The sequence below is a fragment of the Zootoca vivipara genome, chromosome 14 (genome assembly GCF_963506605.1).
Source record: "Zootoca vivipara chromosome 14, rZooViv1.1, whole genome shotgun sequence".
NCBI lineage: Eukaryota > Metazoa > Chordata > Lepidosauria > Squamata > Lacertidae > Zootoca > Zootoca vivipara.
The window spans coordinates 48,652,288-48,666,014 of NC_083289.1; the positions used below are offsets into that span (position 1 = coordinate 48,652,288).

At 45.9% G+C, this 13,727-nt stretch overlaps 1 protein-coding gene across 3 annotated transcripts in view; it reads left to right on the forward strand.

Moving 5' to 3' along the window:
• Positions 1-13,727, forward strand: part of PEMT (phosphatidylethanolamine N-methyltransferase) — a 117,738-nt gene that overhangs the window by 39,698 nt on the left and 64,313 nt on the right. For all 3 annotated transcript variants that reach the window (XM_035131231.2, XM_035131230.2, XM_035131229.2), the window contains exon 3: positions 9,836-9,951. In XM_035131231.2, the coding sequence (XP_034987122.2) occupies positions 9,836-9,951 (116 nt within the window). The remainder of the gene's footprint in view (positions 1-9,835; positions 9,952-13,727) is intronic.

Genomic DNA, 13,727 nt, shown 5'->3' on the forward strand with positions numbered 1-13,727 from the left:
CTTGGGCTTGCTGATCAGAAGGTCGGCGGTTCAAATCCCCGCGACGGGGTAAGCTCCCGTTGCTTGGTCCCAGCTCCTGCCAACCTAGCAGTTTGAAAGCACGCCAAGAAAAAGTGCAAGCAGATAAATAGGTACCGCTCCGGCGGGAAGGTAAAGGCGTTTACGTGTGCTGCTCTGGTTTCGGTGTTTCTTAGCGCCAGAAGCGGCTTAGTCATGCTGGCCACATGACCCAGGAAAAACTGTCTGCGGACAAACGCCGGCTCCCTCGGCCTGTAAAGCAAGATGAGCGCCGCAACCCCAGAGTCGTCTGCGACTGGACTTAACTGTCAGGGGTCTTTTACCTTTACCTTTTAAAACAGTAATTTAACATGAATTTTACTATCTAATGAGACCATTGATCCATAAAATGAAAGCAATAAACAATGTACTGCAGTCACACAATCTATCTATCTATCTATCTATATCAGTAGCTGAACTGGGTTCCACACAGTCACAAAAACAAAAGGGCCACAAATACGCAAAATAAACAGCAAAAATAGACAGACCTCAGCGTAACACTCAAAACGGAAGTGTGGCACTCAAAACAGAAGCCTAACACTCAAAACGGAGCACGTTCGGCTTCTGAAAAAAGTTCACAAACAGGAACACTTCCGGGTTTGCAGTGTTTGGGTCCCAAGTTGTTTGAGTATGAAGGTGTTTGAAAGCCAAAATACCACTGTAAGCATAAAGACACACACAGATTTGTGGCTCCGGATTAAGGCTGATGAACCCTTTCAGCCTGAGGGCTGCATTCAGGGAAAACTAGAACTCCTAGACACCCAGAGAAGCTGAATGTTGGAAGTTGCTGGGTATCAGAAGTTGAGAGAGTGAGAGCAGGATGCTGGGCCATGGACTTGCTCCAGCAGGTGATTCTTAGGTTCTTAAATCTTCCAGGGTCTGCATGCAAAGGGTGGACCTCTGGAGCTCCTGTAGTTTGCATGTTGCAGAGCTCCAGAGTACAGTTTGCTTTTCCAGGAACTATAAAGAGGAGTTATGTTTAAGGAGCCTTCCTCCTCCTAGGTTTTCCTGCTACCAAGACACAACACCCCACTCCCAGTCTCTGTTTCACCTGCGCCAACTCCCGGCGTGATTTGTTGCAACATAAGCAAAAGAAACACAGATATTTCCCTGATGGTATCTGCTTAAAGAACTGCTTTGTGGCTGAGTGAAGAAGCCAAACGATGGCTTAGAATACTCTCTATGTGGGGCTACCTTTGAAGGTGACCTGGAAACTGCAACTAATCCAGAATGCAGCAGCTGGACTGGTGGCTGGGAGCAGCCACCGAGACCATATGACACTGGTCCTAAAAGACCTACATTGGCTCCCAATGCGTTTCCGAGCACAATTCAAAGTGTTGGTGCTGACCTTTAAAGCCCTAAACGGCCTTGGCCCAGGATACCTGAAGGAGCGTCTCCACCCCCATCATTCAGCCTGGACACTGAGGTCCAGCTTCGAGGGCCTTCAGGTGGTTTCCTCACTGCGAGAAGTGAGGTTACAGGGAACCAGGCAGAGGGCCTTCTCGGTAGTGGCGCCCACCCTGTGGAACGCTCTCCCGTCAGATGTCAAAGAGAAAAACAACTACGTATATGATATTTAGAAGACATCTGAAGGTAGCCATGTTTAGGGAAGTATTATTATTATCATTATTATTAGTTCAAATATATAAAAGGATGTCATATAGAGGAGGGAGAAAGGTTGTTTTCTGCTGCTCCAGAGAAGCAGACACGGAGCAATGGATTCAAACTACAAGATAGAAGATTCCACCTAAACATTAGGAAGGACTTCCTGACAGTAAGAGCTGTTTGGCAGTGGAATTTGCTGCCAAGGAGTGTGGTGGAGTCTCCTTCTTTGGAGGTCTTTAAGCAGAGGCTTGACGGCCATATGTCAGGAATGCTTTGATGGTGTTTCCTGCTTGGCGGGGGGTTGGACTGGATGGCCCTTGTGCTCTCTTCCAACTCTATGATTCTATGATTCTATTATTAATATTAGAAATGCTTGCAGGGTGCAAATGACCAAATATAGTTGTGGAAGGTTTTTTGTTGTGGTGGTGCATGAAAGACAGGAGGGAACGGTGCGTCCCCGAGCACACGGCTCGTTCCTGGATTTCTTGAGGTGTGTTTTTCCTGAGGAATGACCAGCTCCGGTTTTCATCCCAGATCTCTGCGCCTTCGCCTTCTTTGCTCTGAGTTGGCAGCATTCCAGACTGCGACTTCCCTAATTCCTTCATCCGTTTTGTGAGCGAGAGGGCTGCATCCCAGCATGCTCCTCCCTTTCGCCTTCAACGATGCACCTGTTCATTCCGGAAGCCTTTCACCCCTCATTTCCTGCCTCCATTAGTCAACAGCATCCTTGAAGGCTGCTGGGGCCTTTGGGACATCATCAAGGCTTGTCTTGCTACCGTTCCGCTGCTGTTTGCCGTAAGAACCCAGCTGCAATTCTTCAATAAAGAATGGGATTTTAAAAAATAATATATCTAGGAGGCCACTGTAAGCAGATGGAAACATTAGCAGGATTCTAATAAAACTGGTAGTGTAGCAAATATTATGGACAACACGGAGAGATATAAAATATGGATTATGAAATAGTATGCAGTTGAGAAGGTGGACAATGGGACCAAGGGCGGGGAAGGTGCAAAGTCCAGAGATTCGGAGAAATCTCTAAAAATATGGATATGTACAGTGGTACCTCTACTTATGAATCGAGCTCTGTCCGCCATCTTGGATGCGATTTAGAATTTTTTTCTACTTACGAATATTTAGGCAGGATTTTTTCTACTTACGAATTTTTTCTCCCAATGCATTCCTATGGGATTCGACTTACAAATTTTTCCTACTTACAAATGTGCGTTTGGAACGCATTAAATTCGTAAGTAGAGGTACCACTGTAATTTGTATTGTTATAATTCTATATTAGTAAAATAAAATAAAAATGACTTTGGAAAAAATAGAGAAATTCCCTACCAAAAAAGGAAAAAAGAACGCGGCTGCATCCCTGGAACCAATGATGTACACAGAAAGACGTTGTTGTTGTTGTTGTTGTTGTTGTTGTTGTTGTTGTTGTTGTTGTCCTCTATACACCCTCCCGCCCAACAGCTCAGGGATCAATGCTGTTTTGATGGGGGTGGGTGGCTTCAGATAATATTAGCACTTGTCTCCACTTGCGTTGCCCTTCAATTTTCAAAGCCTGACTCTTCCCTTTTTATGTCATGGTGGGGATTTTTAAATAGATGGATAGATCAGTTGGTTAGAGCATGGTGCAGATATCCCCAAGGTCACAGGTTCAATCCCCAAAAGGGACAGTTGCCTATTTCTGCATTGCAGAGGGTTGGAGTAGATGATCCTCAGTTGCCCTTCCAGAGCTATGATTCTATGAGAACAGGATGCTGAACAAGATATATTGGACTCCAACTTCCACCAGCCCCTGCCTGCATGGCCAGTGGACAGGAATAATGGGAGTTTGGGTCCAACGATATCTGGAGGACTCCAGGTTGGAGGTGGCTGGTCTATCAGGCATCCCCAAACTTTGGCCCTCAGATGTTTTGGACTACAATTCCCATCTTCCCCGACCACTGGTCCTGTTAGTTAGGGATCATGGGAGTTGTAGGCCAAAACATCTGGAGGGCCGCAGTTTGGGGGTGCCTGGTCTAGATGTTAATTGGTGTCCTGTTGGCTTTCTTGGCTGGTAGTTGAGTGTTTTGTGGAGTTGTTGCTTTACATCGCATTCCTCCCCCTCTTTAACTTCAGGGGCCCATATGAGAAATCCATGTGCCAGATCAGAGAATTCCTTTGTCGCCGGAGGGGTGTGTGTGTGTGGAAATCAATCTCATTTCAAGGAAGTTCATCATGCAAAAATCAATGCCTGTCAATCTTGTCATGCGGCCTGGGAACGTGTTCTTTGTGCCTCCTGTCGTTACAGTGGATGATGAACACCAGGCTTAGACATTCTGGGTCTTCAGTTCTAAAGATGCAACAACGGATCTGCTCACAGGACCCAACAGAAATGTACAGGAGGTTCTCGTTCATACACACAATAAGACGCCCAAAATGTCAGCCAAGTAACACAAGCTTTTGCCTGGCTGAAGGTCCCAGAAATGCAGTTCTGCTTTCCATATAATTTGTTGTGAATTTTTAGAGCTGTGTTCTCTCGTGCCTACCTGTGGTTTGAGATGCAGGCAAGTGGGCAGAGCAATGGATGCTACTCATACCTTTCTACGCTAGGCTACATTCCAGCCAGGCAAAAGTCTGGATGGGGATAGCCTGGAATAAGTAGCCTATGATCATATAAGTGCGTGGCTTTCTTGTTGTAGTTTAGTCATTTAATCGTGTCCGACTCTTCGTAACCCCATGGACCAGAGCACGCCAGGCACTCCTGTCTTCCACTGCCTCCCGCAGTTTGGTCAAGCTCATGTTCATAGCTTCGAGAACACTGTCCAACCATCTCGTCCTCTGTCGTCCCCTTCTTCTTGTGCCCTCAATCTTTCCCAACATCAGGGTCTTTTCCAGGTAGTCTTCTCTTCTCACGAGGTGGCCAAAGTATTGGAGCCTCAGCTTCAGGATCTGTCCTTCCAGTGAGCACTCAGGGCTGATTTCCTTCAGAATGGATAGGTTTGATCTTCTTGCAGTCCATGGGACTCTCAAGAGTCTCCTCCAGCACCACAATTCAAAAGCATCCATTCTTCGGCGATCAGCCTTCTTTATGGTCCAGCTCTCACTTCCATACATTACTACTGGGAAAACCGTAGCTTTAACTATACGGACCTTTGTCAGCAAGGTGATGTCTCTGCTTTTTAAGATGCTGTCTAGGTTTGTCATTGCTTTTCTCCCAAGAAGCAGGCGTCTTTTAATTTCGTGACTGCTGTCACCATCTGCAGTGATCGTGGAACCCAAGAAAGTAAAATCTCTCACTGCAATTCATTATACATGGGGCTGCCCTTGAATACAGTTTCTAAAGGGTGTCGACTGAGAGTTGTCAGGAGACACCCCCCTTCCCCTCACAAGGAACTCTGGGAACTGTAGCTCCATGAGGGGAATGTGGGCGGAGGGGTCCTCCTGACAACTCTCAGCACCCTTTGCAGCTACAATTCCCAGAATTCCTTGGGGGAAGCCATGACTGCTTAAAGTGCTGTAACACTACTTTGCATGTGTAGTGCAGATGGCCCCTTAGTGCAGTGTTTCCCAACCTTGTGTCTCCAGCTGTTTTTGGACTACAACTCCCATCATCCCTAGCTAGCAAGACCAGTGGTCAGGAATGATGGGAATTGTAGTCCGAAAACATCTGGAGGCACAAGGTTGGGAAACACTGCCTTAGTGTGCAGATGTCCTGCTCTGATATACAGTTGGCCTTAAATCCCATTTGCAGCAGAACCTTTATTTTTCTGAAAGGGGACAGAGCGTTCCAAATTTTTCAAATTTCAAAAAATGAGCGGTGCTAAAAAGTTGTAACACGAATTCAAAAGATATTTTGGTTAAACGAATATGATTTAGTTTTGCCTGCTAAGCAAAATGAGTGCAAAATGGCATAGAAATCATTAAAACCGATTGCCAAGTACTTGCAGTTAGTAATATTATTTTTATTCATCTTCATCATCGTCATTATTTAGCGGTACCTGACAATTTCAGAAGGCGCGATTAAAATTCTTTGGTTTTCCGAAAGCAGTTTATGTGCTTCTTCATCAGGCAAGCTGAATACTGTCTAGTCACAAAAGTAATAGCGGATTTGAATTCCTCACACCCCAAAAAACCCTATTTTTAAGACCCCCCTGGCTGAAGAAGTTTGTAAAAATTAGGTTTCACTCCCTAAAACAACACGATCTACGCCACACACAGAGCTTTGCCGAACAGTTATAAACAATTATACGATGTGCACAGGTTCGTCCAGAATTGACCTGGTCACAAGGGCCGTCATAGCTGCTGCTGTTGTTTTTGCTCATGGCCTGGGGTCATTGTGATGGAGGCCACGTAAGGACCTAGACAGGTAGACTAGCGCAGAGCAGGAGAAATCAACCCCCCCCCCACCTGTATTTGGCGTTGGAGTGTACGTTTGCAGTAATCCGGAGATAAAAATGGAACGACATAAAATAGAACAGGGGCTGAGTTTGAAAGCCAAGATGGCATAAAATTAAAATGCAACGTGTTTAAAAGCCGGGACTGCTTGGCTGATGGAGAAATCGTATATCCATGTCCCCGGAACAAATACTAAATATGAATGAATGGCAAGGATATATGGTCTGCGGAGCACGGAAAAGCAATCTGGGCTATTTCTAGCTGATTAAATTGGAGAGGCTGAGCAGCTTTCCAATTAAAAAAAGGAAGAAAATGGAACTTTGGGGGGGGGGGAAGAGAAGCCACCACACTCATTGCAGCCAGGATGTTAATATATATTTGATATGATTTTGGGGGTGGGGGGTGGGGGAGCCATTTTATTTTATAAATGTCATTATTTAATGTTTATTTATTGCATTTATAACTCCCTTTTCGCTTCACGGAGTTCAAGGGGGTGAACATGGTTCTTCACCCCTCATCCTCGTTGAATCTGCACAGCAACCCTGTGAGGTAGGTCAGGCTGAGAGGCAGCGACTGGCGAGCAAGGTCACCCAGCAAGCTTCAGGCTGAGCGGGGGGGGGTTTGAACCCTGGTCTCTCCCAGGTCCTAGTCTGAAACTCTAACCATTATGCCGCAGTTGCTCCTAGTATCTAAATAAGAGTAATGGAATCATCTCATGAATCTGTTTTGGGAAGTGGCATCTGGTTGTCTGCTGTGGGAAATTATTCTGGATTAGATGAGCCTTTGGTCTGGTTCAGCAGTAGATTTCCTTCTCCTGGTGCTGCTCCACACCCTACTTGAATGGCTTTGGCCTGACTGCAGTGTGTCGTTTTGCTAGGATGGTGCCTCTGACATAGAATCATAGAACTGTCGAGATGCAAGGGACCCCAAGGGCCATCTGGTCCAACCCCCGGCAATGCAGGAATCACAGCTAAAGAATCCCTGGCAGATGGCCATCCAACCTCTGCTTAAACACTTCCAAGGCTTGTGGCCCTTGGGTGAGGAGGCCCTCCATATATGGGGCCTCAACAAGTGCCTGGAGGCCTTACCTGTTCAGAGTGAGGCACCTGGAGTATGAGGATAAGGTGCCGAAGCCCAAGGCTTCATTGATGCACAGGAAACTGAGGCAATGCCAGAGAAACCTGCCAATGGGCAGGAAACAACAAGAAGGAAGCAGCTGGAGGGAATGATTCATTGTTTCAGTTGTCTCTATACCGATGCACAGAATATGGGAAACAAGCAAGATGAATTTGAGCTCTTAATACAGGGTGCCAAATACAGTGGTACCTCTACTTACGAATAACTCTACTTACGAATGTTTCTACTTACGAATGGAGCTCCGCCCGCCATCTTGGATGTGGTTTAGATAGGATTTTTTCTACTTACGAATTTTTAGATAGGGTTGCTTCTACTGTACTTATGAATTTTTTCTCCCAATGCATTCCTATGGGATTCGACTTACAATTTTTTTCGACTTACAAATGTGCGTTCGGAACGCAATAAATTCGTAAGTAGAGGTACCACTGTATGATACAATAAGCATTACTGGAACCTGTGGTGGGATAGAATCATAGAACTGCAGAATTGGAAGGGACCCTGAGAGTCATCTAGTCCAACCCCCTGCTATGTAGGAATGTCAACTAAAGCATCTGTGGCAGATGGCTACCCAACCTTTGCTTAAAAACCTCCAAGGAAGGAGAGTCTACAACCTCCCAGGGGAGACTGTTCCACTGTCGAACAGCTCTTACTGTCAGAAAGTTTCCTGATGTTTAGTCAGAATCTCATTTCTTGTAATTTGAAGCCATTGGTTTGCGTCCTACCCTCTGGAGCAGCAGAAAGCAAGCTTGCTCCATAATCTTCCATGTGACAGAGCTTCAGATATTTGAAGATGGCTACCCTATCGCCTCTCGGTCTTTTCTTCTCCAGGCCAAACATATCCCACTCCCTCAACCGTTCCTTGTGAGGCTTGGTTTCCAGACCATTTATCGTCTTGGTCACCCTCCTCTGCGCGCGTTCCAAGTTTGTTAATATCCTTCTTATTGGGCTGCATGCAGCTCCCAGCCCACCCAAAGGCAGCTCTAGAACTAGTGCTGGGAATGGTTCTGCGCCCCTAGATTACAGCACCAGAATCAGCAAACAGGGTTTGCATTTTTTTTTGTACTTGGTTTTCTAACCTTGTACTGTAGCATCATTCTTTCCAAGCGGCACTTTTGACAAGCAAAACGATTTCCCATCCAAGGCATCAATAACCGGCTGCGCATTCTTTTTCTGTTTTTGCCTGCCTGTCTATCAGATGATGTGGCTCTGTTTCTCCCCGCGAGTCAGCACCCTGGTGTCAATCCAGCCCTGTTGTTGGTGCAAAAAAAAGAAGAAAAAAAGCAGCAACTCGCCTTACCCTTGTCCCTTTACGACCAACCCTTGCCCGGAGCTCCAGTTATAGCAGCATTGGTGACGCACGCCTTCTGTGTCGTCCCCCCCCCCCCTTTCCTTTTAAATTGAATTTACAGTGGCAAACTATTTATGCCGGCAGAAAGGAGGAATGGTACATCTGCGCTTGATCACTCTGCAATTGCGGAGCCGTCCGTTTGCATGAGTAATTGAATGAGCTTGCAGGCTCTGGGCCTGTTGCCCCTCGAAGCCTGCAACAAATCTGACTGGTGGCTAGTTTTGCCCCCAATGCTTCATTTCTCCCTGCGCTGGTAGGGCGGAATGCAGTAACGTCATGGATGTTTACATCTTTCCACACCCCACACCCCTTTTTTTTTAGCCTGAGGGCCACATTATCACACTTCAAGGACAGAGATGTCAGGATGCTCGGCGCCCTAAACGGACTACAGTTCCCAGAATCCTTTGGGGGGGAGCCATGACTGTTCAAAGTGTTATTATCATGGTGCTATAGCTGCTCCTTGTGCCATTTGCAGAATCAACCCTCAGTGTGCACTGTCGCCCCCCCACAGGGAAAAAAACCCACAGGAAAAAAAGAAAGAAGCTGAGCTTCCGTCCCTGCAATAAAATTGTATAGATTTTCTCTTCTACAAGAGAAACTCATTTGTTTGGTTGCTTGCTTGGTTGGTTGTTTACTTGTTTGTTTGTTTATTAAATGTCTGCTCTGCCTCCCTCCCAGAGGAGTCTAGGGCAGGAAACAATATGATGCAGCAATGCGATTAAAACAAAATATTAAAAAAAGAACACATTATGAACATCTAAAACTCCTTGGCCCAGAATACCTGAAGGAGCGTCTCCACCCCCCATCGTTCAGCCCGGACACGGAGGTCCAGCTTCGAGGGCCTTCTGGCAGTTCCCTCCCTGCAAGAAGTGAGGATACAGGGAACCAGGCAGAGGGCCTTCTTGGTAGTGGCGCCCAGCCTGTCAAATGTCAAGGAAATAAACAACTATCTGACTTGTAGAAGACATCTGAAGGCAGCCTTCTACAGGGAAGCTTTTAATGTTTGATGTATTATTGTGCTTTTAATATTCTGTTGGGAGACGCCCAGAGTGGAGGGGAAAACCCAGCCAGATGGGCGGAGTATGAATAATAAAGAAGAACAGCTATTTATTTATTTATTTTTACATTGTTCCCCCTGAAACCTCAGCTTCTCTGCCCACGGACAAGAGTGGAGAACTTTGGGAGTTCATTCGCATCGAGCTCTGGTCGCTTTTCAGGCAGCAAAATTGGGAAGCTGACTATCTGGCCAGCTCACGCCCTTAAGCTTTCCTGTCTCTGACGCACCTTGTTTTTTGTTTGTACAATCAGGTAGCGAGATGGGAGTTCAGGACCCGGTTGCTGACGCGTCTCTTCCGTTCTCCGCACCTGGCCTGTTACTGCCTGGGAGCTCTCATCCTGTTCCTTAATTTCCTGCGGAGCTACTGGTAAGGAGCGTTGCTTTGGGCTAAATCTGGCCGATATTGGCTGCTAGGCAATGGCATCCGTCGCCGCAAGGCGTGTAGGCCACATTCAAACAATACATTTAAAGTGGTGTGGTAGCACTTTAAACAACCACGGTACCCCCCAAAGAATTCTGGGAGCTGTAGTTTTTTTGGGTTCTTTTATCTGCCTGTTTCATTGTAAGTGGTTTTGGGTTGCCCTGGGCAAGAAAATCAATATAATAATAATAATAATAATAATAATAATAATAATAATAATAATAATAATGCCACCCTTTAAATCACTGCAATATCTCTTTAAACAGTCATGGCTTCCCCAAAGAATCCTGGGAGTTGCAGTTTGTTAAAGCTGCTGAGAGTTGTTAGAAGACCCCCCTATTTCCTGTCCCAGAGTTTTCTGTGAAGAGAGATGGATAAAGCACTCTGAGAACTGTAACTGTGGGAGGGGAATTAGGGACTCCTCACTGCTACGATTCCCAGCCTAAGGAATGCACATGGCAAAGGGTTCACTCATTATCGTCAAATATAACCCTTACAGCTCTGGACACCTATGCATATCAATTTAGCTTTTCCCAGGTCCACACTCTATGGAGCAGTTGCAACAACAGGGGACCACTTTCCCTCCACCAGTTTATGTACTTTCCCCTGATGGGCTGTGTGCCTGCAGCTGGAGACTGTGCCCGCATGGAAGCTGCCTCGGCTCTGCTCTTTTCAATCCCCTCCTGGTTCTGGGAGACAGCGGTGCAGGAGAGGGCGGGGAAGCACCCAGCCCTTCACTTGCCCGACCTGCCTCTTTCTCCTCTTCTTCCGACCCATCCTGTGCTCCACCCTCCAGCTCTGAAGCTTCCCCTGCCTCTCACTCTTGCCTCCTGGCTGGTACAGGTCCCCACAAATCACTGGCCCCCTCTCCCAAGTCAGTTGCCAGCCCCCCTTCCCCAAGAGCTCAGCGTCCTACCTTGACAACCCAGCACAAGAAGAGCTTTTCTGCTCCCTGCCTTGCTTGGGAAGTGAAGTCTTCTCAATGCGCTGGGTCTGTCATAAACAAAATAGGATTTTTCTGCTGTGGAACTCTCTGAGACTGGATTTACCAGCTTTGGCTTCCAGGGGACCAGAGCAGTTGCTCTGTTGACAGAATCATAGAATCGTAGAGTTGGAAGAGACCACAAGGGCCATCCAGTCCAACCCCCTGCCAAGCAGGAAACACCATCAAAGCATTCTTGACATATGCCTGTCAAGCCTCTGCTTAAAGACCTCCAAAGAAGGAGACTCCACCACACTCCTTGGCGGCAAATTCCACTGCCGAACAGCTCTTACTGTCAGGAAGTTCTTCCTAATGTTTAGGTGGAATCTTTTTTCTTGTAGTTTGAATCCATTGCTCCGTGTCCGCTTCTCTGGAGCAGCAACAGTGTTGCGTTTGACAACCTGTTGTTGTAGCTTAGCCTGTGTGACTGCTGCCTGTTTGGGAGTTCTAAGCACAGCTAAATTTGCAATTGCTGTGTTAGCAAACTCTTGGGAGTACCTCTTGGGTCCTCTAGTGATCCTTTCTGGGCATGTTCACATGAGCAGCGGCAGACCTAAATCTTGGGGGGCCTGAAGCTTGAACTGTAAGCTCTCTACCTTACTTGCTGGGCAAAACCCGCTTGGCACATGGGCACCCTAGGAGGATGGGAGATTGTCTCTCTGCCCTGCCCCCCCCCAAAGCCATGGGGGCAGCTCCAAGGGCTTGGATTCCCATGGAGGCAGAAATTCCTTGGGGCCGAACTCTCAAGTAAGACATGATTGTACCGTATAGCACTTTACAGAGAGAGGAAAACTAGAAAACTAGCAGTCAGAAACAGCTATTTAAAGCATTCAAGTAACAATTAAGACCAGCAATAAGGTATCAACCAGACTAAAAGTTCTACATATCTGGGTAGACTTGCCTAAACACAAACATTTTTAGCAGGCGCCTGAAAGAGTGCAGCGGAAGAGCCTGTCTGGTGTCAATAGGCAGGGAGTTCCAAAGTTTGGTTGCTGCCACACTAAAAGGTCAATTTCTTACAAATTTCCCAAAGATTGGTATTTACAACACTGCCTGTTGTTGTTGTTGTTGTTGTTAAATCATTTCACTATTGCCATTTTAATAATTAACTTTTTTCAAAATAATAATCATTAGTGGTTCTTTTAGTATAGTTTCTGTAGTTAGGAGGGATTGTTGTAAATTTTTACAATGGATAATTAAAGGAAAGAGAGGAGAAATATATCATTTTGCACCGATTGCTCTTGCTCCCTTTTTCTCCTGCGGAAAGCAAAATATATCTCTAGTGTGCTATTCGAGTGTTGACAGAATTCCCTGTTTGGAGAAGCATTGAGGATTATCTGTGCACTTAGCTGGCAGGTCAATCCAACTCCTCTATCTGCGATATGACAAGATAACGCCTCCCACACCACACCACCTCGCTTGTAATCCAGTATGAATGATGTACTGTACATTATGGTAATGTGTCCTCAGGTGTTCCCGGTGCAGCAAAGGTAACTGAAGAGGCAAACATTTCAGGGAGCTTTTCTCTCTCCTTGTTTTGAACTGGTTCTGTGGGTGTCCGAGGTAGGCTCAGTGCACAAGGCAAGGCTGGATCCGACCAAGAGCTTAAGAACTGGGGGATCCGGCCCACAGCCCGTCTTAGACCTTCTGCCACCTCCTGCCTGAAAAGCCATGCGCTCTGCCACCGAGGGTGGAGCAAAAGAATCATAGACTCATAGAGTTGGAAGAGACCACAAGGGCCATCCAGTCCAACCCCCTGCCGAGCAGGAAACACCATCAAAGCATCCCTGACATATGCCTGTCAAGCCTCTGCTTAAAGACCTCCAAAGAAGGAGACTCCACCACACTCCTTGGTAGCAAATTCCACTGTCGAACAGCTCTTACTGTCAGGAAGTTCTTCCTAATGTTTAGGTGGACATCTTCTTTCTTGTAGTTTGAATCCATTGCTCCGTGTCCGCTTCTCTGAAACAGTACGATACATGGTGTCCACTTATTGCTACATTTTATAGACTACTTTTCTGAGCTTCTTTGCTGTTGTGTATGTATGGTGCCTGCGTCAGTGGTCACGGGGACTTGAGATTTTGGGGAAGTCGTGCCACCGCCACCCTCATTCCTGGCTTTAACACTATGTTCATATGAGCTACGGCCCCCTCCCTAAGGCAGACCTAAAAGTCTTTCCTACTAGGAATGGTTGATAAAGAAGTGGACAAAAAGGATGAAAAGATATTTCTATATTCAATAGCGGCAGCAAGAACTTTAATTGCTAAAGTATGGAGAAGCCAGGAAGTCCCAACTATAAGAGAGTGGCAGGAGAAAGTAATCAGCTACATCGATTTGGCCAAATTGACAAACTCGATAAGGGGTGGTTCGAACAAAAAATTTAAAGAAAAGTGGGAAAAATTTGGAATATATATAAAGGAACTTGGGTTTAAGACAAATATATTGTAAAGTTCCCAAGAGGAAGATAAGCAGAACCAGCAAAAACGATTATAAATTTGAAGCCAGGAAGGAAGAGAAGGGGAAGTCAAAATGTATAAGAAGATAAGAATATAGGTGATTATGAAAAGGTATAAGTTAAGAATATTGTAGAAGATAGGTTAAAGTATATTTGGATTCATATGATGGATTATTTGTGTATTTACTTTGTTTTATCTTAGTTGGATGTATTGTTTTATTTTTTTTATTTTTAATCAATAAAGATTATTTAAAAGAAAAAGAAAAAGGCAGACCTCAAACAACC